The sequence below is a fragment of the Clinocottus analis genome, unplaced genomic scaffold, assembly GCF_023055335.1.
Source record: "Clinocottus analis isolate CAN_PGR_092001 unplaced genomic scaffold, fCliAna1.0.p SCAF_12, whole genome shotgun sequence".
NCBI lineage: Eukaryota > Metazoa > Chordata > Actinopteri > Perciformes > Cottidae > Clinocottus > Clinocottus analis.
In genome coordinates, this window is record NW_027175843.1 from 1342973 (window position 1) to 1368590 (window position 25618).

The 25618-nt window shown below is 43.2% G+C and overlaps 1 protein-coding gene across 2 annotated transcripts in view; it reads right to left on the reverse strand.

The window, feature by feature from the left end:
• LOC137782842 (nck-associated protein 5-like) overlaps positions 1–24374 on the reverse strand; it is a 42883-nt gene extending 18509 nt beyond the window's left edge. For both annotated transcript variants that reach the window (XM_068572510.1, XM_068572511.1), the window contains exons 1-7: positions 23885–24374; positions 14556–14687; positions 9897–9987; positions 8241–8402; positions 4812–4880; positions 3449–3487; positions 2693–2812 (exon numbers count right to left, since the gene is read on the reverse strand). In XM_068572510.1, the coding sequence (XP_068428611.1) occupies positions 2693–2812; positions 3449–3487; positions 4812–4880; positions 8241–8402; positions 9897–9987; positions 14556–14584 (510 nt within the window). In that variant the 5' untranslated portion in view covers positions 14585–14687; positions 23885–24374. The remainder of the gene's footprint in view (positions 1–2692; positions 2813–3448; positions 3488–4811; positions 4881–8240; positions 8403–9896; positions 9988–14555; positions 14688–23884) is intronic.
• Between the last annotated feature and the right edge of the window lie 1244 nt (positions 24375–25618).

The window sequence follows — 25618 nt, forward strand, 5'->3', positions numbered from 1 at the left end:
TTTGTGTTTTAGTCATAACCACGAGCTAAACGTTGCTCAGCAGGAACTCACATCTTCAACGTTTCTCCAGAAGACGACAATTAAAACGCTTTTAAACTTTGGAATCAAAGATTTAAATGCAAAGCTTGCTTTCTAAACTTTTGTTTGTGACTTTGCTGGAAATCAATATCACAACTGTAGTTAATATTCAAGCTTTAGGCGCGAGATCATTATCTTACACTACTAATGTAGCCTTCTGGATAACTGAACGCTGCATTAGCGAATCAAAGGCAGAATTTGGCACATGAAAGGGTTTTTTCTGATGCTCCTGGCAATGTTGTGTTGTTCATATTTTTGTATTTTTTTCCCTGTAAAACTTCATCTTGCCCAGTGAAACAGTGAAATTATCTCGTAGGATTTGACTCCCATGTAGTGTGAATTCAGCGTCACAATACAAATGATCTAATAACTATTTTACTGAGTGTTTAATGAGAGGAACGAGCTTGTTAATCAGAGGAATGAAATATTTAGTGAGCGAATGAATGAGTGGAGAATCACAGTGCAGGTTAAACTATTCTCTCCTTTGATAAATAAAGCCCTACACAAATATCTAAAAAGTACACAACAACTAATTAATGGCCTATTAAGTAATAACAGAATCAGAAGGGATTTCAATTATTTAGAAAGTAGACATCTTAACGCTGAACATCAAAGATGTTCTATTGAGAAGATGACAACATCAGGCGCTGGACAGGGCATTAAAAATCCGGACTGTCCGGCCTAAATCTGGACGTCTGGTCACACTATTATTGGTTGAAATCGTGGTGCGCTACGTTAGCCAGCGGAGCACAGTGTGACTCATGAACACTGAGTACGCAATCAAAGCACAAAGAAACTCGGATTACAAGACACGCAAAGGGAAAGCGACTTCATCCTTTGCTCAGGACACCGTTACTCTGCTGTATCTTGACATAGCAAATAGTTTACTGCTCTATTAATGCACTGAAAATTGTACTGAGAACCTTTAAATCAGGCTCCAAGGAAAATAGTTTCCACATGCAGCTACGCGGCTCTGCTGTGAGACATACAGTTCCTGTACGAAGACATAATCCATCTTTTAGCCGCGTCTGCAAGTTTTGACCTTTCCAGAAAAGGTTGCACATGAAGGACAGCGTTTCCTGCTCTGCCGCGCTCCCAGCATACTTAATGACCTGCTGTGGGAATTTCTCGACAACTTCTTGACTTGGAAAGTTTATCCATTATTTTTTTTTAATTACCAATTCTGTCTGTGATATGAAACCGGTCCTCTGAATACAGAAAGTGTGTGTTTGTCAGTGTGGAGGAATCCTGCTGACAAAGCAAAGAGACATTTAGGAACAAAGCAACGGGAAACTTCTGCATGATGATTATCATGCTCTGCAGAAGTTTTGAAAGAGAGTCAATACAAATATAATATGTGGAAATCTAAAATGGTCTTGGCCAGATACTCTACTTTTTGCACGTTAGCACTACGTATGTCTGAGCTGTCTAATCTAATTTCACTTCACAACGACTTTGCAGCTCTGTATGCTACGTCACCTCACGTCCTCAGTGCCCTCCACTTCCTGACTCACTTGTACAAGGCATTACTCTGTGTATAAATGGATAAGAACAAGCAGTGCACTGCACCAGCTGGAGCTTTTCAACACCACAGCACACACTTTAAGTGTGTCGTGTCCTTGACTTCAACAAGCGTACGTATTCCTGCTGGTACGATGACAGTGAGAGATCCTCGCTGCAGTCCGATAATAACCCAACGTTTCTGTCAATTACAGCTTACGCTTCTTTGAAAATGAGGCGCTAACCAGCTGGGCTCGACCATCCACGTCAGGGGTTTTCTTCCAATATTCAGCTCAGGGTGCAAAAAGTAACACCTGTCCATCAAAATCCCTCATTAATTATTCATAGTAGAGCTGACCAGTTAACTTTAGATTCATGCAGCAAGTCTCACAACAAAACATATAATTTCTTCACATTTTTCCGAGGCTTTTTCCATCATGAGGAATGACCGGCAATAAATAATAGGAAAACAAATGTAGATAGACTGTGCATAGAGGTAACAACATAAACTTAACCTTAAACCTGCATTAACTTAGGGGGATCATATTTTCACATCCTGCTCCACGGGGCCGTTAGCGGTGACGCTCTACAACTAAACATGATGGCTAACAATACTGCAGGAAGGCCCAGGTTTGAACCAATTATCCCTCCTGCTCTATGGTTGAGGACGCTCCAATTAAAGGAACATAAGCAACTCTGCAGCTCACGTCCAGCTGGATAAGAGGTCCGGTTCACTATTAAGCTAAATTCTGACATGATTAGCATAAAGGAAGAGAGAGGTAGGGGATTTAAATGCTTTTTTTGATGACCTTCAGTGCACTGAGGCGTACTACTCTGACACAACAACGCTATTTAAGAAAGGAAGAATTTAAGGCCCAAATGAATCCTTTACCAATTCAAAACCCGACAGTAAATCTTTACATCGTAACAATTTAAATTGAATTGCTCTCTCTCTCTGTCTCTCTGTCTCTCTGTCTCTCTCTCTCTCTCTGAGGTACTTCATAAAGTTGGAAACCTTTAGAAGTGGAGCACTGCTCGTGTAAACTTCAAAAAGCCTTGAAGCGGGGTTGCTCTGTCAGTGCCTGTTTGTGTCCATCGTGCCGTGCGTTCCTACCTGGGAGACAGGGACGCTGGACATTTTGACACGTTGTTGAAACAGCACACTCAGGATGCGGTTCTGCTGCTCCAAGTCGAACACTCGCGTCCGCAGCTTCACACACTCCTCTTTCAAGTCCTAGAAACCCCCCAGAGAGAAGAACAATGAGCAGATAACTGCGGGTGACCGGGATATCTCGGAGAGCTCCACGTGTACCAGATGCTAATTCAACAGGAACAGGACTCAACGCGGTCAACTTCACATTAAAAAAACAAGATGGATCACGGCCGTTTTGCAGGTAAATCCTCATAATACTGAAAATATGCTCTGTGAAGATCAATATGTTGTCCGGCACGCTAACTAACTTACTTACTATAAACAAAGGACTCCATATTGAAAGTGTAGAAGTAAATAAATACATGCAATCAAGCTATTTGAGTTAGCATCGGCCCGTTACCTGATACTGTGCATCCTGAGTATTTTTACTCAGGATTTTACTTTTAGATTTGTTTCCTATTTAATTGTCTCCATCTGATCCATTATATAAGTCTGACTTCATTGTGTAACCAAGTACACATGTTGCACTTTATATAACACATTTTACGTTATCGGCCATTGCAACATAAAAAAAGAACCCAAAAGGATTTCATGTTTTACTGTTGAAGATCATGCGGTGTGACATGTGCTGCTAGTCTTCCTCCATGTAAGCGGCATGCGAGTTACTCATCATGGTGACAGTTAGGACGTGTCGACGGTGCAGAGACAAAGACAAACCTTCTGCGTGAGGAGCGCCTGGACCACCTGGTTAGCCACCTGGAAGAGAGACGAGGAGAGACGGTTAGAGTTTGTAGAAAACGCATCGCGGGTTTGGTCTTGATTTCATAAAACTTTCTGAGCTTCCAGATTGTGAAAGAGTGTGAATGAAAACGACCCGATGCACACGGCATCAGTGAGAATCATGTGAAGACAAATTGACAGCGTGTTGCATCACACAGCAGCTGTCTGCAGTTAGTCTCAGTAACTTCATTCTCAGCACATAAATAATACAAACAATAGATTCAATAAAAAACAATTGACCTACAAAATGCATCTGCTGGCCCGAATGCGACTGCCAAACTTATATATTCATATTTTCTTATAAAAATGGAAGATGTTTTGTTTTCATTGTTGAAGTCAAACTGTCTTCTTCTCTGCTTATAATGTCTGAAGCTGAAACATTCACGATACCTTGACACTGGAATAATAACTATATTTACACTTTTGAAGTGATTTCCCTCTTTCATCCATCAATCAAAACGACGATGTCGCTCGCGGTGGTCCGTCCACTTTAAATAGAGGCCTTCCCTTCTCCTGGATCTCCTCTGTGGACTTCACTCACACCATGATGCTCTGAGTGTGTCTCCAGCTAGAAGCCGATTGTCATCTCAAGGTCGAACCAACAATGACTTTGTCTGGCATGAAGTTGAAACTTGAAGAAATATTATTCAGAATTTTTGGATTTTTTTTAATTTGGAGAATACTATCTTATGGAAGCCCATTCCCGCCACAAAAAAACAAAAGAAAAGTCATAATTACGAACAAAAAACAAAAGAAAAGTCAGAATTATGACAAAAAAAAACAAAAGAAAAATCAGAATTATGACAAAAAAAAGAAGAAAAGTCATAATTATGATCAAAAACAAGATGTTTTTTCTTTTTTTTGTGGTCATAATTATGATTTTTTTGTTGTTGTAATAATTTCTTTTGTCAGAAATGGGCTTCCATACATTTTCATTAGTGGATGTTGCTTTGTACAGAGCCATGCTAGCCCATTGCCTCCAGTCTTTATGCTAAGCTAATCTAAACCTGGCTGCGGCCTGATGTCATCGCTACAGACATACTTAACAAATAATACTACTTATTTTCCTATCTCTTGAAAATCAAAGAACCCAGTGTCCACAGCGCTGGATGCTGTTAGCATGATGCCGACATGAGTAAATATTACACCGATTACATCAAATTCTCACTGACACGAGATCCTGGACACCCGTCAAGATGAGCTAAATGGTAAAACTTTAAAATGTGGAGAGAAACATTAAAATCAGTGACGATGGAAACGAAACACTACAAGACACAGAGGGCATGTTTGTGACACTCACCTCATCCAGACAGCGTTCATACTGCTTCCTCTGATTGTCGTTTTCCATCGACAGAGCAGAGTTCTCAGCCTGGACAAAAACACAGACATGTCCAGTGCATGAACAACACGGAATATAAATCAGAAGCATCCAGACATTTCTGGTCTCAGCTGAGAATCAAACACACGTGGTGGATGATACGATCATTCCTGCAAAACAAACAGGCGACTTAATCTCCCTGCCGGCTCACTGGAGAAAGATGCTCCTAAATGAAGGATGCTTTCAATTTCAGGCATCCTAACTGCATCCGGCAGACCTTCACAGTGCGAACGCTCACTTGAGGAAAGTATACAATTCAATTACTGACGGAGTTGTTGCACGGCGGGGAAACAAAAAAACATTCTGGGAATCTCGGGAGGTGACTTTCCACTGAAATGATTAATCCAGTAAATCTTAAAAGGCTGAGATGGCTGGTTTTCACTTCAGTGCTGTGGCCGGCTCTCCTCCCAACAGGTAATGGCTGATGATGACGGATGCGAGCAGGACTCGAGGAAGGAGGGGCCACCTCACAGCTGAGCATCGTCTTCATCACCCGAGGAGATATCAGAGATCATCACCGCCGGATCTGAACGGCCCACCACCAGTTGTCTAAATAATCTTTGGACGTTGTTTTAAAGGCCACAGATCAGCCTGAAGCCGTCCAGCTGGTCTGCATGAAGGTCAGAGGAGTTACGAGTTTGAACTTTAAGCGTTCAAGCCTCATATAGTAAGTGTTGCGTGAGCTCACACCTGCTGGTGATGCAGCAGAACATCTTTACAGGTGAGCACCATCCATAAATGTTACACGGTAGATTGCAGGTTAAGAATAACACTTTTTAAAATACATATTGTATGTTTTCTGCTTTCTGTGATTTATCCTGTGATTTCCCCACTGAGGGACTAATACAGGACTATCTTATCTTATATTTTAAATCATAATTCATCACTGAACAGTAGCTGTAACTTCATGTCCTGAGCATACTTGGACATTGTCGCATTGCATAGTGTATAAAGATACAATGAGCGATACTATTATCATATTTATCATAGCAATAATATTATAATTTTTTTTTAAGTTTATTGTAATTCTGTGTTCGGATGACGGAGCAAAATAATCTTTTCATTGTGTAGAATAACCGTCTGTTATCTGTGCTTATGACAGTGTAAACATCTTGAATCTTAAATTACAAAAGTACAAAAACAATATCCAGTAAACATAAATCCCTTAAACATATCTAAATGTTTGTCAGTTGGCTCCCTCGTCTTTGTTCCTGCTCCGTTGTTCTGGTTGATCTGCAGCGTCGCATCAATCAGCGTTTTAAGTCAAATCCCAGTGAACATTAGTTTGAGGGGCTGAAGGAGTCAGCGGCTTCACCGCAGTGAAAAAGCTCGGCAAGCTCAGTTTGTTCTCATCATTTATCTCTTGACTCTCATTTGTGCTTCTTGGAGCATTTTTGTTTAGTTTTTCATGGTGGATTATATGGAAGGTACCCAAGTGTGCCATAATGTCTGGAAAAGTAGTTTCCAACTAAATGGAAAACCATGTAATGTTTCTCCGGTTCGGCGTTAAAGTTTAATTATAAAATAAAATCAGCCGGCGTGAAAATGCAACGGCATGAAAAACCACAAAATACACTCAGAATGATCCATTAGGGTCAACAACGTAGACGTGGAAATGCATGTACTTTAAGGTGGCACTAATGACAGCGTGGTTACGCAGGGTTAGCATGAGAGCACAGCATCAGCAGAGGATATGAAATGTCACTAAAATAGTTACATGGTGGGAAACTCCACCTCGGTAATTCCTTTCACACAGTTGTCAGGATGTGAGATGCAACTGGAACGTTTTGCAGTTGATGCACATTTAGTTTTTAGCTCAAAGAGAAGTCTCTGATCATCCCTTAGACCTATATAAAAAAGTTATATTGAATTCTGCCATGAGTATTTACGACAGCACAAAGTAAAGTTGTCTGTACGCTCACGTTTCCACCGCTGTCTTCTTCACAAGATGTGAGAACGAGACTTGTCCGAAAGCAAGACTCCTTCCATAGTGTTGTCAGGCACTTACACTCACAATTAGAGGCTAGAAACAAGTGAGATTAGTGAATATAAATGTCAGTGCCAGCTTACCAACAGGATTACATTGCAGGCTCACGCTCAGCACCAAACCAGTTTCAGAAATAGTTTTCCAGACGCCTCAGTTACACACAAAAACATGAGAAAATAGGGTAAAAAAAAAGCTAAGTCAGCTTTTATGGTCAAGAACAATCGTCATTACTGACAATTAAATACATGACCGTGACAAAATAACATGCAGCAAAACAAAACACACAATTAGAAAAGTGAATTCTGTTTCGGGTGGATTTTACTTTGAGGCTTCGGCTTTGTAGTAGTTGTGAAAAACAGTGATTAAAAATAGCTGTGAGACCTCCAGACTGGTGAATCCCATTAGCTTCAGCAGGCAGGATGAGACAGAGAGGCACGCTGTACTTTCACTGGAACACCGGCTGCAAATGTTAACGACCCTGTCAGCCTTTTAATTATAACCTCAGAGTTTTCAATACCTCCTTTGTATCCCGCGGTTCCCCGTCTTGCCCTTTGCTCCGCTCCGCAGCGTAATGAGGCCTCATTGTCTGAGATCTCACAGGTGGAAAGAGCCGCCATGAGGCTGATTCTTCCTCACCTGCGTGGCTCGCTGGCGTTCCACCGCGTAAACAAAGCGACATGCGACGCTGATTAATGCTCATTTCATTCAAACGAGTTCCCGCTCTTCATTTGACAACTGACACACTTTGACGCTACGGCGTTCTTGAGGAATTCAGTATGCATTTACCTGAGGCAGCTTTTTTTGAATTATTTGTATGCATTTTAGATTCCGCTCATGATTTATTAGACTCGAGCCCTCGGCAAGCACGCCTCACCACACAACACAGTCTGGAGCAACAAAAACGGCAACTCAAAGCTCTTGAGTTGGCGCGCCCAAAGGTTTTAACTAAGGCCAGTAAGAAAAAATATGATTTTCCGGAGCGGCCAAACCATTTTAATTGAGGGCCAGATTGGGGCCACAAGCCACGGTTTGCCGACCTGTGCTAAAGCGAAAAACACTCAAAGTAACAGCATGTCACTTTTCTAACAACACCTCCTGCCCTGCAGTCCTTCCTGTTTCTGAAATAGGAAGAAAATGTCATCTTGTAGTGATCAGACAGACCATAATGTTCGGTCCGTGTGTGCCGTCTCAATGATTCCAAAATCTCTAATGAAATAAATCAGATAAAAAAGATTTTATATTGATCAATGTGACATTTCAGGGATGGGGAAAAGGAGGCGTGAGGTTATGGGGGAGCGTCAGGGGGAAGAAGAAGAGGAAGAAGAGGAAGAAGTGGAAGAAGCGGACCATGCAATCCACTTTACCTCCAGGGCTCGGAGTCGCTCTAGCAGAGGATTGCTGTCCTTTGAATTCTCGTCCGAGCCGCCGCCGGCCTCCAGCGTGGCGGGCATCTCTGTGGCCGCGGCCGTGGCCGTGTGGCCCTCCAGGCTGCCCTGCTGCTTCCACATTTCCTCCAGGAGTTTGTCCTAAAAATGCAACGAGAGCGGATGAAAGACGCGTGCCTTCAAGTCACAAAGAAATGAAAAATACATTCTTCATCATCGTGGGCTCCAGTGGTATTCGCAATAAATCTTGGTAAACAACACTAACTGCATTCATGCAACTTCCCCTTCAAAGTTCATAAACCCAGTGCACTTTCATTAGCAGCATTGCGATGGCCGCCTGCGACGTGACTGTCAGTGCTTTCTCAAATGGGAATCAACACTTTGAAGCTTCGGCAGAAGCCTTTTGGAGCTTCGCTTCACCGATCCGTACGGTCGACTAGTCACATCCCAAAAACTACCCCAGTGCACCTGCTGTTTTGGTTCATGTATGAACCAGCAGAGCAAAGTGCAAAAGGGCTGGGAGCAAAGGAATATGAATTGAAGTGTGTGTAGATTCACAAAGAGACGACGCACACACACATCGCTGGTCTCATCGCTCAACACCAAGAAGTCCACCCAGTCTCCAGGAAGTCACGCTGCTGCAGAATCTGAACGTCAGAAACTCACAGCCAGGAGCACATCATGGGATTTTTAAGGTTAATATGTTCAATTAAATTACTAACAATAGATTGTTCGGTGAAACAGTTCATATCATTGCATCCAATGCTATTATATTCATAATTCTACTGTGTTTTCAGTGGGTTAACATTCATTTTAACGATTGAAAAAGAGGCTGTTGTATAAATGAGCCGTAATGGTAATCTGCCGTCTCCACAGAACACAGCAGAGTACTGAGTCGTGACGGACCGGTCTTCATTATGACGCTCTGGTAACGTTTAGGAAGCTACAACTAAACAGGATGTTGTTGGAAGCAGAAGCTGCAGGGTCACATGTTGTTTTGAACACAAGAGGTCACTTAAGGACAACATGCACATCTGTAGTTTTAAGTACTGGAACAAATGTCCAGTTCTTGTTGGACTTTCCTTCAACAGATGAGCAGAAAGAGGACTCAGCTCGTGCTAAACTGTGACGGCTCGAGTCCTTGTGACAGTTTTTAACAGAGCAGACGCTGGTAGTGCTGTTAGGGTATTATCTACGTGGGAGGGGTTCAAATATGATTTCCCCATGTCCTTCCCATTCGGCATTTGTCGGAAAGTGATTCAATTGAACTCAATGTCCCTAAAGTAGGTATTGACTTGGATTTTCTGATTTTGACGCTGGCTTTTCAGCGCTAACACCAGGAAAGGTAAAGGCTTTAAATCTATTTTTGTTGCCTACATTATAATCTTGTCGGAGCACATAATTATGAATATAAACGTGACTTGAAACACGAAGCCGTCGTCTAAAGAAGATCAATAGTATAAGCTTAAAGGCAAATCATCCAAAGATTGATTTCTAAAGTGATATATCTGCAAGCTGGATGATAAAAAAATCCACCGCTCCGATATTTTACAGTTCTGTAATAACATCCAACTGTCTGACTTCATGTAACGTTCATACCAAAGGATTTATAGAGACCGGTGGTCCCTCCTGTACCTTGTAGGCCTTCATGAGGTCCAGCGGGTCCACCTTGGGCCCGTCCAGTGAGTCCTGGTTCTGGAGCAGCGTCCGCACCGTCTCCTCCATGCTGCGCTCCAGAGGAAAAGAGGTCAGAGTAAGTTCAGCCTCTAATGTTGGAGTTCACGTGTTGAAAACCACTTTACAGGCTAAGTGTCCCTGCACTTCCTGCCCTGGTGATTGTCTGTGATTGTCTACCTGGTTCCTGGTTGTGTCTTCCCTTCACCTGTGCTGCCCTCGTTGTTTCCACCTTTTGTTGGAATTAAATATTCTTCATCCGATGGTCGGCGTTTGGGTCCTTTACTCCCTCCGTCCCGTCACACTTAACCAATAATCGCTGACCTTTACGAGCATTTTGTCCGTTTCTAAGATTATCACACCTGGAGATGTATCAATATTTAAATATATTAATATAGTTTGATTGGATACACTTTTTTTTGTTGACATTTTGTTCACTGCCTTCATGTAATAGTGTATCACAAAGCACACACTGAACAGTGAAATGATCAATGTCTGCAGAACAATGTGATTTTTACAGCTTGTGAGTACAGGAAAGAAATCGCTAATTGGATGCAAAGGAACAGAAATGAGCGAGTGTGACGCTGATAACCAGTTCATGGAAGTTATCATGTTCTGGGGACATTTCTCCTTTGTGATGACTGCTCAGATCAAACTGTTAAAGCCGAATTCACGTCATGCCGCGCTGTACTATTTATACTTTCACAGGCAGATAAACAAGAAAGAGTTCAGCTGCTTGGTATTTTAATTGCTTCCCTGAAACCGACGTGTTTCTGCCTTCAGAGGGATCACATGACACATGAAACACGGCGGCTTTCATATGAAGAACTGGAAGATTGGCGACTTTGTGGGGAGCAGAAATAAAAATGTGAACACTTCAATGACACATCATCACCTTTTAATGTTGAGGTAGGAAACCTGTTATCAAACGGTTTCTAGCTGCAGCAGATAGCGTCTGAGTCTTGTCTTGAATCCTTTTAGGACTCCTTTTAGCTTTTTGTCTCTTTCTCTTGAGGTAAATGTGTCTTTTGGTCGCTTCACATAGCTAAGTGAAACCTCTGTTATCGTGCACTATCTTCTCCATTCACACTTTGCTCACTAGCTAGTCGCTAACTTCATCTGTCTGCTGTTTATGGTATGAGTAGGAGTAGGAGTATGGTGGGTTTCCTCGTATCAACGCTTTTGTGATGAAAACAGCTGCTGGAAGATTGAAAAATTGTTTACGGCGCAAAGCACTCTGTAATGCTGAGGGACAAATAAAAGCTCCACATATTAACAAAGCTTCCAAACATACGACGCCCGCTGACATTTGCTGCGATGGCTTCCTCTGCAGCGTAGTCCTGCCTTGTGGTTTTGTAATCGTTTTCCCCCTGAGCCGTGTGTGCTTGATGGACACTGACCGTGTTCCACATGGTGTTGTGCGCAGTGACATTTTGCTCTGTCACTTTCCAGAGCAGCTTCCCCCCCCCTGCATGATGCATGTGGCACAGTCTTTAGCACGAGCTAAAGTCACACCCGCTAAACCTGAAACAAGCCCAGATCAAATGAAATCAAACTGAATCAGATGCACGATGGGACACCCAATGCTCTCTGAAGTGACCAGGAGTCAAAGGTCAGATCTGCAGCATCGAGAGTATGGGTTAACACATCTTCATGTCTGTGTGTATGAATGAGTATGATACCAGATCTTAAAGTAACATTATACAGATCTATTTATGTTTTATAGCATCTGAGCCTCACCATCACTAAATTCAACTTTCAGCAATTCATCACTGAGCTTGAAGTTGCACAAATCCAACCGACTCCATTTAACATTCATGTTATTTCTCAGTAATATTTCATCCAATGCATTTACTTTCCCCCCCACTCGTTCACAACATGCTGCTCTCCCACTGACTCTCGCCGGTGCCGGTCATCTGAAATGAGGCGAACCACACGGGTCCTCAGCCTCCTCGGCTCGGGCTTAGACATTACTTTGTGTTTGTAATTGGGCACAGAAGAGAAAGTGGGTCTCTTGGTCTCCCTGTGGACCATGTGGGGAATAATGTGCAGCCGAGTGCTCTCAGAAAAGGAGAAAAACAAGCGCCCGCCCCGTCTGGGTGTATCCTCACAAGGCCTCGCGCTCTCCTCGCCGTCCCAGACTCACGGCTGCAGTCTGGCAGCAGAGACGACTGATCGTCCCCGTTTGTTCAACCTCGTTACAGAAGAGCCGCTGGATGAACGCTGGATTGTTGTTTTTGCTCCCACTTTACTGAAGAGTTGAAGGTGTGCTTCTGGCCACACCGTGAAAACTCACAAGGGTCGGATCACAGGTGCTTTCACGAGCTGAGCTCACCTTCACATGTCAAACTGGTGACAACGGACGCGTCGACACACCAGAGCGTGACCACGTCGACGCTCTGAAACACACACTTTTTGCTGCGTTGAGCTCAGACTGTGATGCGTGCTGACGCACAAACAATTGCATCTTTAATGAAGCATTTTTGTGCTTGAATCTCAGAGGCCATCGGGATGAAAACATCTAACCTGGAGCTCCGGGGATCCAGTGCACTGCCTGTTGTCGACAGCCAGATTAGTAATTTAAGGTCTGAATCAGGATTGGTAGAGTAGCGAGTTCACGAGCTCATTTGAAACTAAACCCTCGTCAGACAGTAGAGATGATTTCCGAGATTGCACACGCACGCAGAATCTGTTCATGAAGATTAATGCCTGATATGAAAGCAGCATTTCCAAATGAAAAGGATATTGTAGATTATTGCGTGGCATGAGAACATTCTCTTTAATCTCCTACAGTTCATACTATTTGGTTTTGCTCCTGTTTTCACTGAATAATCTGTAAATATAAAAAATAAGCATTATTTTTGGTTCATACCTTTGTGTGCACACCATGCATACCATGTGTGCACATACCAGTGCACATGCTGCATGCATACTCTATCTACACATGTAGAGACACACATGTGCACACATGCCTGTGTTTATTAATATATATATATACGACATAGATATTGGTCTCAAATGGAAATGACCGGCGGGGATCTGCTGCTCTGACGTTTTGCCACTTTAATGAAAACTGAAAACTTTATTTGCATATATTTAAATATCCTTACAGACATGAATCCCACATCTAGTCCCTGTCAACAGAGGGATAATTTGTTTTTAATAGCTGTCAGTGAATCTCCCACGGCATATATTTATAACCACAAAATGAGTGGATTTTAAACGAAGTGCCGTGGATGTTTTTTGGACAGTTCTCGTGAAATCCTTTTGTAAAAGTACTGCATACTGAAAATATATGTATTTGTTACATAACAATTGCTATTTTCTAAAGTTAAGGGAACATTTCTTGATGTTTATATGATGAATCAATTTGCTAAATGTTTGCTTTTCCATCCTTTTATACATTTTCTCCGCCCACTTATTGCTAAACAAGGTCAATGAAACTGTGACTGTTTATAATCATACACAAAACATAAAAACATCTTTACCAATTCATCAATCTTTACCTTGAGAACGAGTTGCTCCTATACGATCACTTTAAAATACCAGGACAGCAAACTTTATTACTCCTTTCAACCTTTGCAAAGGCAACACAGACCAGATAATTATTATTATATTAGATTTATGATTTATTTACCAAGGCCTCATCTCACGCCTCACTGAGCATGTGCAGACGCATCGAACTCGGATCACGAGGCGTCGTCAGCAGCCGAACAGCCGGACATGAAGCGCGCTTATTATTTATCTTAATGGCTCGCTGGGAGGGGAGATCAATAAGCGAGGACACAGAGGTAGCCGCCACTGCAGCAGGTTGACACTTCTTATCAGGTTTTAGTGTCGGCTACTCCAATAAAACTGAGCATATTTCTTCCTTCAAAGACAATTTCTCTGCACAAAGCGAGCTCTCAAGTTAATGAAAATGTTGGATGTCACCGCTGAAGACCCGGCAGTTCATCACATTTGGCGTCGGGCCTTTGACGGATGTGTGCTTTGCATTTTGTTTGTTGTTCACTTTGACGGTTTGTCATTGAGTTGTGGCCCCTGGCTTTTAACGTTTTGATAGATATTGTTCCTCACAGATAAACCACTCACGTCTTCCTGACTGGCGAGCTGAAGTGTCTCTCGCAGGTGAGGGCGACAGCGTCTCTTAATTTACTTTAAATAGTCTGAAAACAGCTGATTTGGACCTTTTGCAATCTTGAAATTGCCTCTGAGGCATTATAACCACATCAATGTCGTAAAGGTCTACTGGAGAAATATCTGTGAACATAAAACGCTATATTTAGAAGACAAGAACAGATTACCTTGTGATCGACAAAAGAAATACACTAATTTTTGACTCATGGAGGCCAGGTTTTTAATTTTTTCCTTCCATGTCAAACCCCTGCGCCTACGTTACCCAAAATGCAACTGACCAACTTGATCAAACTTTGTGTACAGCTCCCTGAGGAGCCTCGAGAAGCTCCACATAACTTTCACGTAGTTCTCCTCGACACCTCCGACTTTGAAGTGTGAAATCAACTCGAGTTCCCCGTTAAGATCTGAAACGTCGGCGCCGGTATTTGCCTGAGCATCCGGCTCCGGTGGCGAGCGCCGCTGCGTGTCGGTGGGTGTCGGTACCTGGAGAAGTGCTGCTGCAGCGACACCATCTGCCGCCCACCCTGCTGAGACTCTCCCTCCTCTCCACGCCCAGATGTTGTTTGTTCTCCGGCTGGGGATTATTATTATTATGGATCCGTGTTGGTGGCGTAGCTGCAGGGTGGAGAAGTAAACACAGTGAATTTGTTGTTAATCTGCATATCATAATCCCACTGAAGATTTCACAGATACAGACAGTACATCTGTTCACTTCCCTCTCCCTATTTATATATATATGCATATATAAACATTAGGAGGAAAGCAGGAGTCTCTCCTCTCTTCACCTCACACGCTGTAGCTTTAAATTAGTGTCGACATACATGTTTTCCTCACAACTGTCAGATTAGGCAAACTCCCTTCTTCCTACTGACATTTAAACACGGCCTTAAGGTATGTTGGAACCATATATATATATATATATATAAAACGTGACACAAAACAATATTCATGGTCTGTTCTCATTCTTCTGCTGAGAGGAAACGTGAGTTGAGAGCAACATCACTGATGTCATCACCGGTCAGCTGCTCACATTGACCTGATGAACCTGCGTTACTATAACGAGGAGTTCTCAATGCACCTCCATGAACGACTCTGTGCTCGTTCCATCCTGGCTTTGCGTCGAGTTAATGGGAATTTACATTTCGTGTGACTGTGGAGGGATACGAAGAGGCGGCAGAGCTGCCAATCAGAATGACAACGGTTCCCGATCTGCTTCAGAAATAATTAATCAGCTGTGGCAAAAACCTTTAGCCACAAGTTTGTGACTCAGTGACAGTGTATTGGACTTTAATAGATTTTTTTAAAATTAAATTTACAACAACAATCTCAATTCACATTATGAAGAATGAATAATGTGTATGATTTATACATCTACATCAGCTACACTGCTGCTAACACCACCACTACACATCGTGTCACATTAAACCAGAAAAGGCACAGATGCAACTCACATGAACAGTGATTCAACTCCTCTGTGTCCTATAGAAAGCAAAGTGAGCAACGTGCACAGTGCCAGAGTCTGGAATCAATGAAACTAAAAGCAAACCGGACCAAACGTGCACCTGAAGGCTGAATCAGCACTGCCATCTAGTGATGCTTGCAGATTACTGCCAGGATCTCTGCACCGACTCGTCATAAATCATCTCCATGTTCCTCCTGCTGTTGCATCCTGATGAGCAGCAAAGAAGCTTTACACTCAAAGAGTTTACAGTTTCTTGCTAAGAAAAGAAGCCTGTTCACGTTTTTTTTATCCTCATTGTCTGATGAAGTCGCTCAAAAGCTTTGATTTGTTTTAAGTTTTTATCAGAACTTGCATGTTGCATCTGTTTTGTTGTAAATACAGTTGTCTCGCACACAAATAGACTTTTACTTTACATTTTCCATCAAGCACAGGTGAAGTTACTGATCATAATGATTGATATTTTCCAGGCTTAGTGTCCATTTGGGCTCAGTGTGTTTGCTTAATGGGACTTTTAATGGAGTGGAGACATCATTAAAGTTATAAGTTTACATCTGTTCCAGTCTGCTGTAAAACAGCTGCATGTGACTGAAGCTGCTACTATTATTACGCCATTTTTTATAAATAAATAACAATCAGGCAATAAATTAAAGGGATCCCCAAACATATTGACCATATTTATTGTTTGAGGGAAACACTTTGGTGAACGGGGACACGCAGTTCCTTCATTTGAACACAAGGTGGCACACTAACTTCAAAAGGGCTTATAGGGAAGTGCCAGGTGATAGGAACAGGTGTGTGTGTGTGTGTGTGTGTGTGTGTGTGTGTGTGTGTGTGTGTTTGTGTGTGTGTGTGTGTGTGTGTGTGTGTGTGTGTGTGTGTGTTGGCCAGAGTTGGCCAGTAGATGGAGATCTTCATCCATTTTCCTCGCTATTCTTTCAGCATCGCCTCCCTCCTCCTCTTCCTCCTCTTCCTCCTCCTCCTCCTCCTCCTCCTCCTCGTCTTCTTCCTCCTCTTGCTCCTCCTCCTCTTACAGATTACACCTCAAGTCATTTCGCTGAGTCACACGGCATCCTTAACTGAGTCACATGGGACACTCCTTTCACAAATAAGCATCTATTGTGTCTCATCTGTAAGAGAATTTCATTCGAAACAAAACAGATCTCCTGTTTCCAATCAGTCAAACGAGTAAGAAACATACAAATAAACTTATTTCTAATGAAAGCCAGTGATTGTTCATGTTGTACAGCGACTCATTAAAGAGTGTGTGACTCATTTCAAACAGCAGATATCGCATTGAGAAATGAAATATATCCATGGTGATGTTGTTTCTGGATAAGACATTCACGCTGTATCCTCTAAACAACTACACCAGGCTCCTGTGAACGCAAAGCATTGTGGGCCAGCGCCACTGAGGCATCCATTCTGAGACTTCATCCTCTATTGACAGACAGTGACAAGCCGTTCTTTGGACACGAGCTCGCCACTGTACTAATTGAACAATTAGAAACAGAGGTCTGTTTTGTTTTCATTCATGCATCTCAACTAGGAAGTGAAATAAAGACTCTTAGATACATAACAATAAAGGATGTAGGCTATGAATCAGATAGGAAGACGACGGAGGTCTATAAAACGATGCAATAATGTGCATATCTACAGTATATTAATGTGTAACAATGCATGTTGTCAAATTAATAAAGTGTCGCAGCAACAAATGCAATATTTCCCTAAATGAAGTCGAGTAGAAGTCCAAAGTAGCACAAAATGTAAAGTAGGCCGACCTCAACAATGAAGAAGTTACTTTCAGCATCTCGATATAGAAGCACAATGTACAGCGACTTGACAAGAGAAAAGCAAATGAAGGAAACAGCTCAAAAGAAAAGAAAACACAGACCTGTTCTGTTCTTTTTAAGCGTCCCAGTGAACCGTGACAGTGACACGATGAGTCAGCAATACCAAGATAGATAGATATGGACTTTATTAATCCCCAAGTCCCTGAACGGGACTTCATCCAGCTGTCATTTTATTCTTCACGCTCTTCACCGGGAGGTGAAACTGTCTGCTGTTAGAGACTCCAAAGCTCACGCTGAGGCCGATATATCAATAATATTTAAATCCCATATTCAGGATGTTTGTCTGTGAGTTTTTTCAGCTCATTTTGAGGAATATAGCTGATGAATCAACTGTAATGCTCTGAAGGTTCATCGTGCCTTTACGATGTTTTTGATACATTAGGAAAATTAAAAGTTATTCTAAAATAATGCAAAGCTGAGCATCTGTACAACATGTTGTACCACCTTAGTTCAACCAACACACACACACACACACACACACACAGCAGTGTATTATGTCTGGATGAACAGCAGTTGGATGCAGATATCGTGCACAACTTCCTAAAGAGGCCGGCACTAAGACTGTGAGCGGCAACATGTCTCGAGCTTGTTGGGTGCTCTTGTAGGTGTCCTGTGTTTGTGCTAAGCTAGGCTAACAGAAGAAATGTGATAGATATCTATCTTCTCCTCTCATTCAGGGAAAAGACAGCTAATGAGACGATTTCTCAATATGTTGCTGTTTTGCCTTTTTAATTGATTTTCAACCGTTTTTTCTCCACATACGATATAAGAGGATACGTTTTACTGTTATACGCCAGCGGCTTGTCTGCCAATATTTCGTCTGTTTATCCGCAGGATTGCAGAAGAACTGCTGGCCCGATTGTTGTGAGACTTGGTGGAAGGAGGTTATTGCGGGCCGAGGACGAAACCGCTGCATTTCGGAGCGGCTCGGCCTCGCTGCCGTTCCCTCTCGTTGGCTTGTGTTTTATTCTTGTAAGCAGTCGAGCCTCCAGCTCTCTCAGGCGCAGTGGTATACCTTTGAAGACAGGTTCATCTATATTTAGACATTCCAAATTATTCATAAGTCTTAAAGAGGGAGCGAACACGCAATCAGCTGCAGGTTAAAGTAGAAGGGCACTTGGGGAGCGCAAGCAAACCGGTTTACCAAAGAAAGACAACATGTGTGTATTTGCCCTGTGAGTCAGAGCCGCTCTGGAATCAAATGGGTTCCTTCATGGACCATGCAAGCTCCTTCTGTCCTGAAAATCAGGCCAGAAGTTGTTTCCTAATCCTACTAACAAACTAATCCAACTGAAAACATGACCTCCAACAATAAATGTCCTGAATGTGTCCTAAAACGGCAATATTATTGTCTTAAATAATGTAAATACTTCAGGTTACCTGGAAACGAATTAAGCTTTAGCTTGTAGCTTTAGCTTGCAGCTTCATAGCTATTTTGCATTGTTGTCTTCAGTCTAAACAAACTGCTCTGAATGTTCTATCTGTAATCTGATTGGGAAAGTGACACTGATCTGGACCCTTCCATGAGATTATTTCTTCCGGTCCGCATTCGAGCCTTCAACGGCTCTGAAACATCCTGAGAGCGGTTTGTGTTTCTCTACATCGGTCACAGAGACAATAGAAGTGTATTGTACGTTTTCATCACAATGACTGGCAGAGAAATAAAAAAACAAGGCTCAAGTGTGTTTACTTCCACCTTCCAGAGAGAAAAGCACTCCAGTGTAAATAGTGTAATTACACGTCTTCCTTTCGGTGGGTGGGAGGGTAAATTGGTGTAATCAAGGCTGCAGCTCAGCCTCTGGCATTGACGTTGGAATGAATCGCTGAGGTTTTGCCCCCTGGGTATCTAATGACTACATACTTCTCCCCCAAATCACATCCTGCTGATACACTGGCGAGCCAGCAGCGTGAGTGGACTGAACAACTCACACTGGGAAAGGAGCGGAAAATGCAGCTTTCACAAGGAAGTGTTGGTACTTTTACACTTTGAATCGCTGAGCTCAGGATGTTCACACAGACAAGTGTTGCTTAGTACACCAAGAGAGTACACAACTCTGTGTATTACTTTACCTTTTATACCTCACGTTCACAGTACAGCTAGAGAATGTAGAGCATGTTGTTTGAAACTTTTATGTCTTTCTGCTCTGTTCCCTGCCACATGCAAAAGGCTCCTCAGATAGACATTCACTTTTCTCACTGTCAATGATATAAAATGATAATCGTAGCACTCAAATCACGTTTGTTTTTGTTTTGAGCTCCCCACTGCATTGATGTCTGATATTTAAAAGCAAGACCAACTCTCCTGCCACGCTCGCAGCTCTGTGAGGCTCATGCATGATGCATGCGGCTGCTGCAGCCGCATGCGCGCCTATGCGTCCGGCGCATGCTCCGTGTGCCCGGTGCACATTGTCGACGGCTCACACCGTGTTCTTTTGTCACTTTTTGGATAAGCTAGCAAAAACCATGACATATAAATGTGTTAATTACCTCAATCGTTGCCTCAACCCCGAGATTAAAACCAAATGTCAAGAAAATCCATCCCCGAATTGATAAAAATATGTCACTTTACAAATGTCAGCCTGGTCGTGACACCAGAGGAAAAGTCAGTCAAAGGTCAGGTCCAATATTACAATAAGTGTGCAGCATTAAAACACACATACACACACACACACTTAAATTTCTAATATCATAAGCAACCAGCGAGGTTATAGACTCGACTTGCTTTTCAAAAGTAAAACCCCCGCTGCTTCTGTCGCTTGTATCTGATGGAGAAATACTGAAATAAATAAATAAGTATGTCATAAATTAATGAATTATGTCATTAGCATATCCATTTAATTCAGTTCAGCATTTGAGAGGGATTTTAATTATCTGGCGAACATGGAAATATTATGCATCTCTCTCTCCTTTCATTCCACAAATAGTCCTTGGATGAGATATTTTCAGCACAAGGCTATTTTTTTATGCGTCCTTCATGTTGGAGAGGTTGTAACTCACTGAAGTGCTGTTTCCATTCTGTCGCTGCCGTCTCTCCAGCAAGTCTTTACGCAAGAGATCTTTGATGAAGAGCTATTTATTACACATTTTGTTCTTTAATTTGATATACTTTTAGTTTCCTCACTGTTTATCTCTCTGCTTTGGCTTGACAGACCACAGATATACAATGTGCACTAACAGGTGAAGTTAGAGAGCAGCTGGTGAAGATAGTGCAGCATTTAGCAGCGAAGGAGACGGAGACAGGTGAGCTACAACTAAAAGTGAATATAATATGTGTCAGTTATCTGTGTGAACAACGCACATGTCGGGCGACTGTGCAGAGTTCGTTTTTCTCAAAAACAGAAGCACTAGTAATATTTTAACTTCTCATTGCAGTAAAATGCATCAAGGGATTGGTGTTTGGTGTTTTTGGGCCACTTGGGAGCAGAAAAACATCCAAACAAGTAGACACGTCACCGCATATCACCGAGGTGGTTGGTGTACAAGAGCTTAAAGGCGCTCAAAACAAAACTCTGAGCATATCTATTGCCTCCACATGGCTCTCAACATGGCGACGACTGAGCAGGCGGCTCGCAAGCTAACAGCGTTACTAGCGTTAGCGGTGCACGCAGCCATCAGTGCTGACAGAGCTAACATTGTCTCCATGAGGTTGGCTTTGGGATCAGCTGTAACCGCCGTACACGATCAGAGCATCGAATAGAGTATCTTTAAGAAAAACATATCGATGTTTATCTTTAAAGACGCTCAACTTTCTTCACCAGCAAGTCCCAAAGTGTGTCTGCCATTAGTTGTTTGGCAGGTAGCGCACAGTGAGCTTTTTGTTGTAGAAACACTAAAGGAGGTTGATATGAGGGGCCCAGACTGTAAATGTGCACACTTCACACGACAGCAATATGATATTAATCCTGTATATTTCTGTGCAAGTCCACTAAGAGCAATGAAAAAAAGGGCCAAATGTTCACACACTTAGCCATGAAAGCTAATTCTGATGTTAATTGGGCAACTATTGATTCCTGCGGGTCTCAGGACTTCTCTGTTATGGCTTTTTAAATAGCGCATTAACCGCTACTTAGCCGTGATTTCCTGACCGTGGAGACTCCAGCGGCAGCCCTCAGTGTCCAAGCCTTTCTTTAACCTCTAGGCTACCGCTGACCCCTTTCATGCCACTGCACAATGCCATCACCCAGCCTCCCGATCGAATGCATTAGACTATCTGCTTCAACGCACCAAACATGGAATAGATGCAGCAACAGACAATGCTCACCCCTTCGCCCTGAGCGATACTGTGCGTCCACTCCTGTTTAAAGGAATGTTTTTCGGCATCAAGGTCAGGCCAGCCCTGTTGCTACACGATAATACTGCTCAGATGTCCCCTTGAATAAGGCCATCGCCTCCTAAGTATCATCGTATGTTGAGGAGATAATTGACTTCGTAGCGCAGGGAGGCAGGATTATGATAATTATTAAACCCTCGTTTATCAAACTGACTGTCATGTCGGTGGAGCAATTACCATAATGTGACGAATCAGATTCTGTGTGGCTTTTTTTTTATTTGCCACGAGGGGACAGGGCCTAGTTGTTCACGGCGTTTTCTCAGCTCTCTGTTGAGCCACTTCTCCTGTTAACGCCAGAGGAAGTACTGCTTGTACTGTGAGTAGTGTTACACCTCCACAAACACACTGTGAATCAATTTGTTTAGAGGGAATATGGAGCACTTCTCCAGATGAAACGTCTTAAGTGGAGCTGCGTTTGACATGACGTGACTGGATATGGACCACATGTGCGGCTTTGATTGTATGACTGTAAAGAAGGCAAACATGCTCAGATGACCTATATCTGACAGTGTAGCATCTGAGACCTGGAGCAGAGTTTTCAATCACTTGACAAGCAGATACATCATGTCATCATGTGAGCTTTAAGCATCTGACTCGGGCGTTAAATGCATTTACAGAAGAACAGCGAAGCTGTGGAGGTGAATCAGTAGTGTGTGTGTGGTATAGTGCATTCAATAATGGATTCAAAATGACAGTTTCCTAACATTTAGATGCAAGATTTAAGTCTTAAAAAATCTAAAATTGTCAGCTCACTCACCAACGTGTTGTATGAAGCTGCCAGTACGCTTCTTCAGAAGAGCTTATCCTTTAATAACTTCTAAAACTCCTTCCCTCAAATCTTTCTGGTGTTGAATTAGAGTGGGCTGTGTCCGACCATCAAACTATGAAGCAGGGAACCATCGTCTGTCTGTGGGTTTGTGGATATATTTGAATATCTTGACAACTTCTCAGTCAACTTCACACATTGTTCAGTGAAAATTAAGCCTTTTTCTCTTGGATTTTGTGGTTCCAGACAAATCTATATATCTCTATTTGATGCTCATTTGCATCTAGATATATTCCTCTACATTGTGAATTGCTACTCCTACTTATTTTGAGCAATTGTCACCACATTTGGCACAGATCCTTTCTGGAAAAAAAGCTTTTTTTGGGTAGAGATTTCTGATGTTCCAAACTTGTTTTTCCGGCTCACAAAGCTAGCTCAAATGTTGTGGCAGAGCTGATGGAAAAACCCCATATCTCCTGTAGCTTTGTGCTTTTCGAACCACATTCAGTGGACGTGACACTGTATGCAGCATCATCTAACCTTAAAGCAAGGAATCGCTGTCTATCTGTCTGTATGTATACGAGTGTCATCTGGTATCTCCAGAAGCGTTCGTCCACTAAAGCCAGCACCATCATGTGACGTGTGATCACTGAATGAGATGCTCTCACCTCTCGTCACAATGTCTGACCTCTGACTAAGTGACAACCATTACCGTCTTGTAGTCGGAGATGTCCGGCTCTGTGATGTTATTAACTTCTTTGAGGACGCTGGATTAAATCAAAATGCGATGAACTAAAATGACCTGAACTGAACTGCACTGACCAGACGGAGGAGGAAGAGCCCGGAGGTCTTCATCGAGCCGGCTGAAATGGGATACAGAGCAATCTAATGGCTTCATCTTCCCCTGTGTGAAGGAACCTCGTGTCCATTTTCCTTCCAAGCAGAACGAAGCCAAATGCTCTCAGAAACGAAAAGGACTTTAATGAATGTTTTATTCAGATCTTCTCCGCCTGTCCTGTCCTAACCTACTTCCATCAGTACTTTGGGGGGAAGCACAGCTACTTGTTGCTCGCCATGATATCTCCTCGGTCATACATTATACATGGAGCTACTCTGCATAGTGCATGCACACAATATGCCATCACAGCCACGCTATGGTACTGTTTGAAGCCTCTGAAAGGAAATCCATACCCCTCCACCCCCCACCCCCCCCCACCCCCCCCACACACACACACACACGCATGCACACACAATGTCTGTCTCTCAGGGGATACAGGCACGCGTGTGAGACATATAAACGGGATGCACACAGTGATTTGTAATGTGTTCATCCAACACACAGGCGCGTGCACGCGCAAGACCCATCAGCCTGACATTTGAGCGTGCATGTCAGGGCATCCTCACCCCAGGTGGCGGCTGCGCGTATCCACGGAGACAGATGTCAGCAGAGGCGGCAGGTCGAGCGGTCGCCGCCGAGGTGTGGAGCATCCCTCGCGCGCATCACATTCAAAGACCACCGGAGGAGAGCCGGGACTCCGCAATCTGGGTCAGTGCTGCCGGAGGAGCCATCCTGATGACGATGATGATGTTGATGATGATGAAGAAGAAGGTAGTATAGCCACAGAGGAGAAAGAGCGCGCGCCGCAGACGTCACGGGCCCGCGCGGATCCTAGCATCCAGCCGCGGCTGCGTCCTCCGTCTGCAGGCGATTTTTGGATCCGGATGCGATGAATCCCACTGAGACTCAAGACGGGAGAAAATCCATGAGGTTCTCACATCCACACACACACACGACGGAGGCTTTCTGCTGCTCCAAGGAAAAACACATCTAGTCTGCGCGAAGCATCACCGCCTCAGTGACAGAGCCTGTATCCCTCCTCTTCCTCCTCCTCCTCCTCTCTGTGCCTCTGCCTAATTCGCTGCTTTATCGCTCTATTTCTGTCTTTCTCTGATGCTCACCCATATTTCCACTTCACTGCCTCTCTCTCTCTCTCTGTAATTCTCAGCTGTGTCTCAGTGCTCTGCTCAGCCTGTGCCCAGAGGATGTTGAACATGTGTTCAGGGTGGGGGTTGGGGATCGCTGACTTCATAGGTGGCACGCGTACTTCCCACACTGAGAGGTTTGGGGCGCGCGGCACCGCGCGCTCACGTTTTGGGGCAAAGCGGCGTCTTGACTGGCAGTTGAGTGAAGGCAAAATCAGCTTGACCTCTTTTTTTTCCATCTTCTTGTAAATGTTCCTGTTTGTTTCTGAATCAAACATCTGAGCAGTCGAAGATGGGATTAACGGGCTGCGATTAACCGTCACGCTGTACTTGATGGCTGGAAATCTTGTGAACTGGGAAAGTAACGACGGGAAGGAGGAGGCGATTTCTATATGTGCAATGATAACATCATGTCCGATGTGTATATGTATATAGGCTCATAAATGCACATTTTGATCCCGTTTTACCCAATCTGCCTTTTTCTAGACAGACGTGACACATTCCTCTGCGTTTCTATACAACAGGAGCAGAGAGGAAAGAGAAGATGTGGGAGGCAGAGTGTGTAGGAACAAGGGGAAAAATGGAAAAACAGAGAGAGGGGGGAGAAATGGAAAGTGTGTGTGTTTAGGGGGGGGGGGGGGGGGGGTGTAGAGAAAGCAGCAGGAAGAAAAAGAGAAAGAGAACAGAGAGCTTTGGAATATTTATAGCAGGCTGGATACTGATGTAAAGAAATAAGCTTCTCTATTTCTGCGCGGTGACACACGCGGTCGCATCTCGGATGGTTCGCTGTCAGGCTCAGTCACATCAAAGGATCCGATGGTGCTTCTGCAAGGAAGCACATTATCTGCAGCAGCATGCAGGGACATACATGTCCTCCTTGAGGCAGATTGCATGCCAAAAAATAGATTTCTGCTTCAGTGGGAAAGTGTTTTTAAATGGATATTAACTGCTGAAGGAAGTGCAGTTAATCATGTAAATGATGGCCTTGTGACAATCATAAGAGCCATTAGACTTAGTCACACAGCCAATGAGCCGCTTTGGCTGGGAGGAGAGGGAGATGGAAATGGGGAAGGGACTTTTGGAAAATGTGGAATTCACTGATTTTATTTATAGTCTTCTTTTTCCTGGGAAGCGACGTGTGTCTGTTGTAAAAAA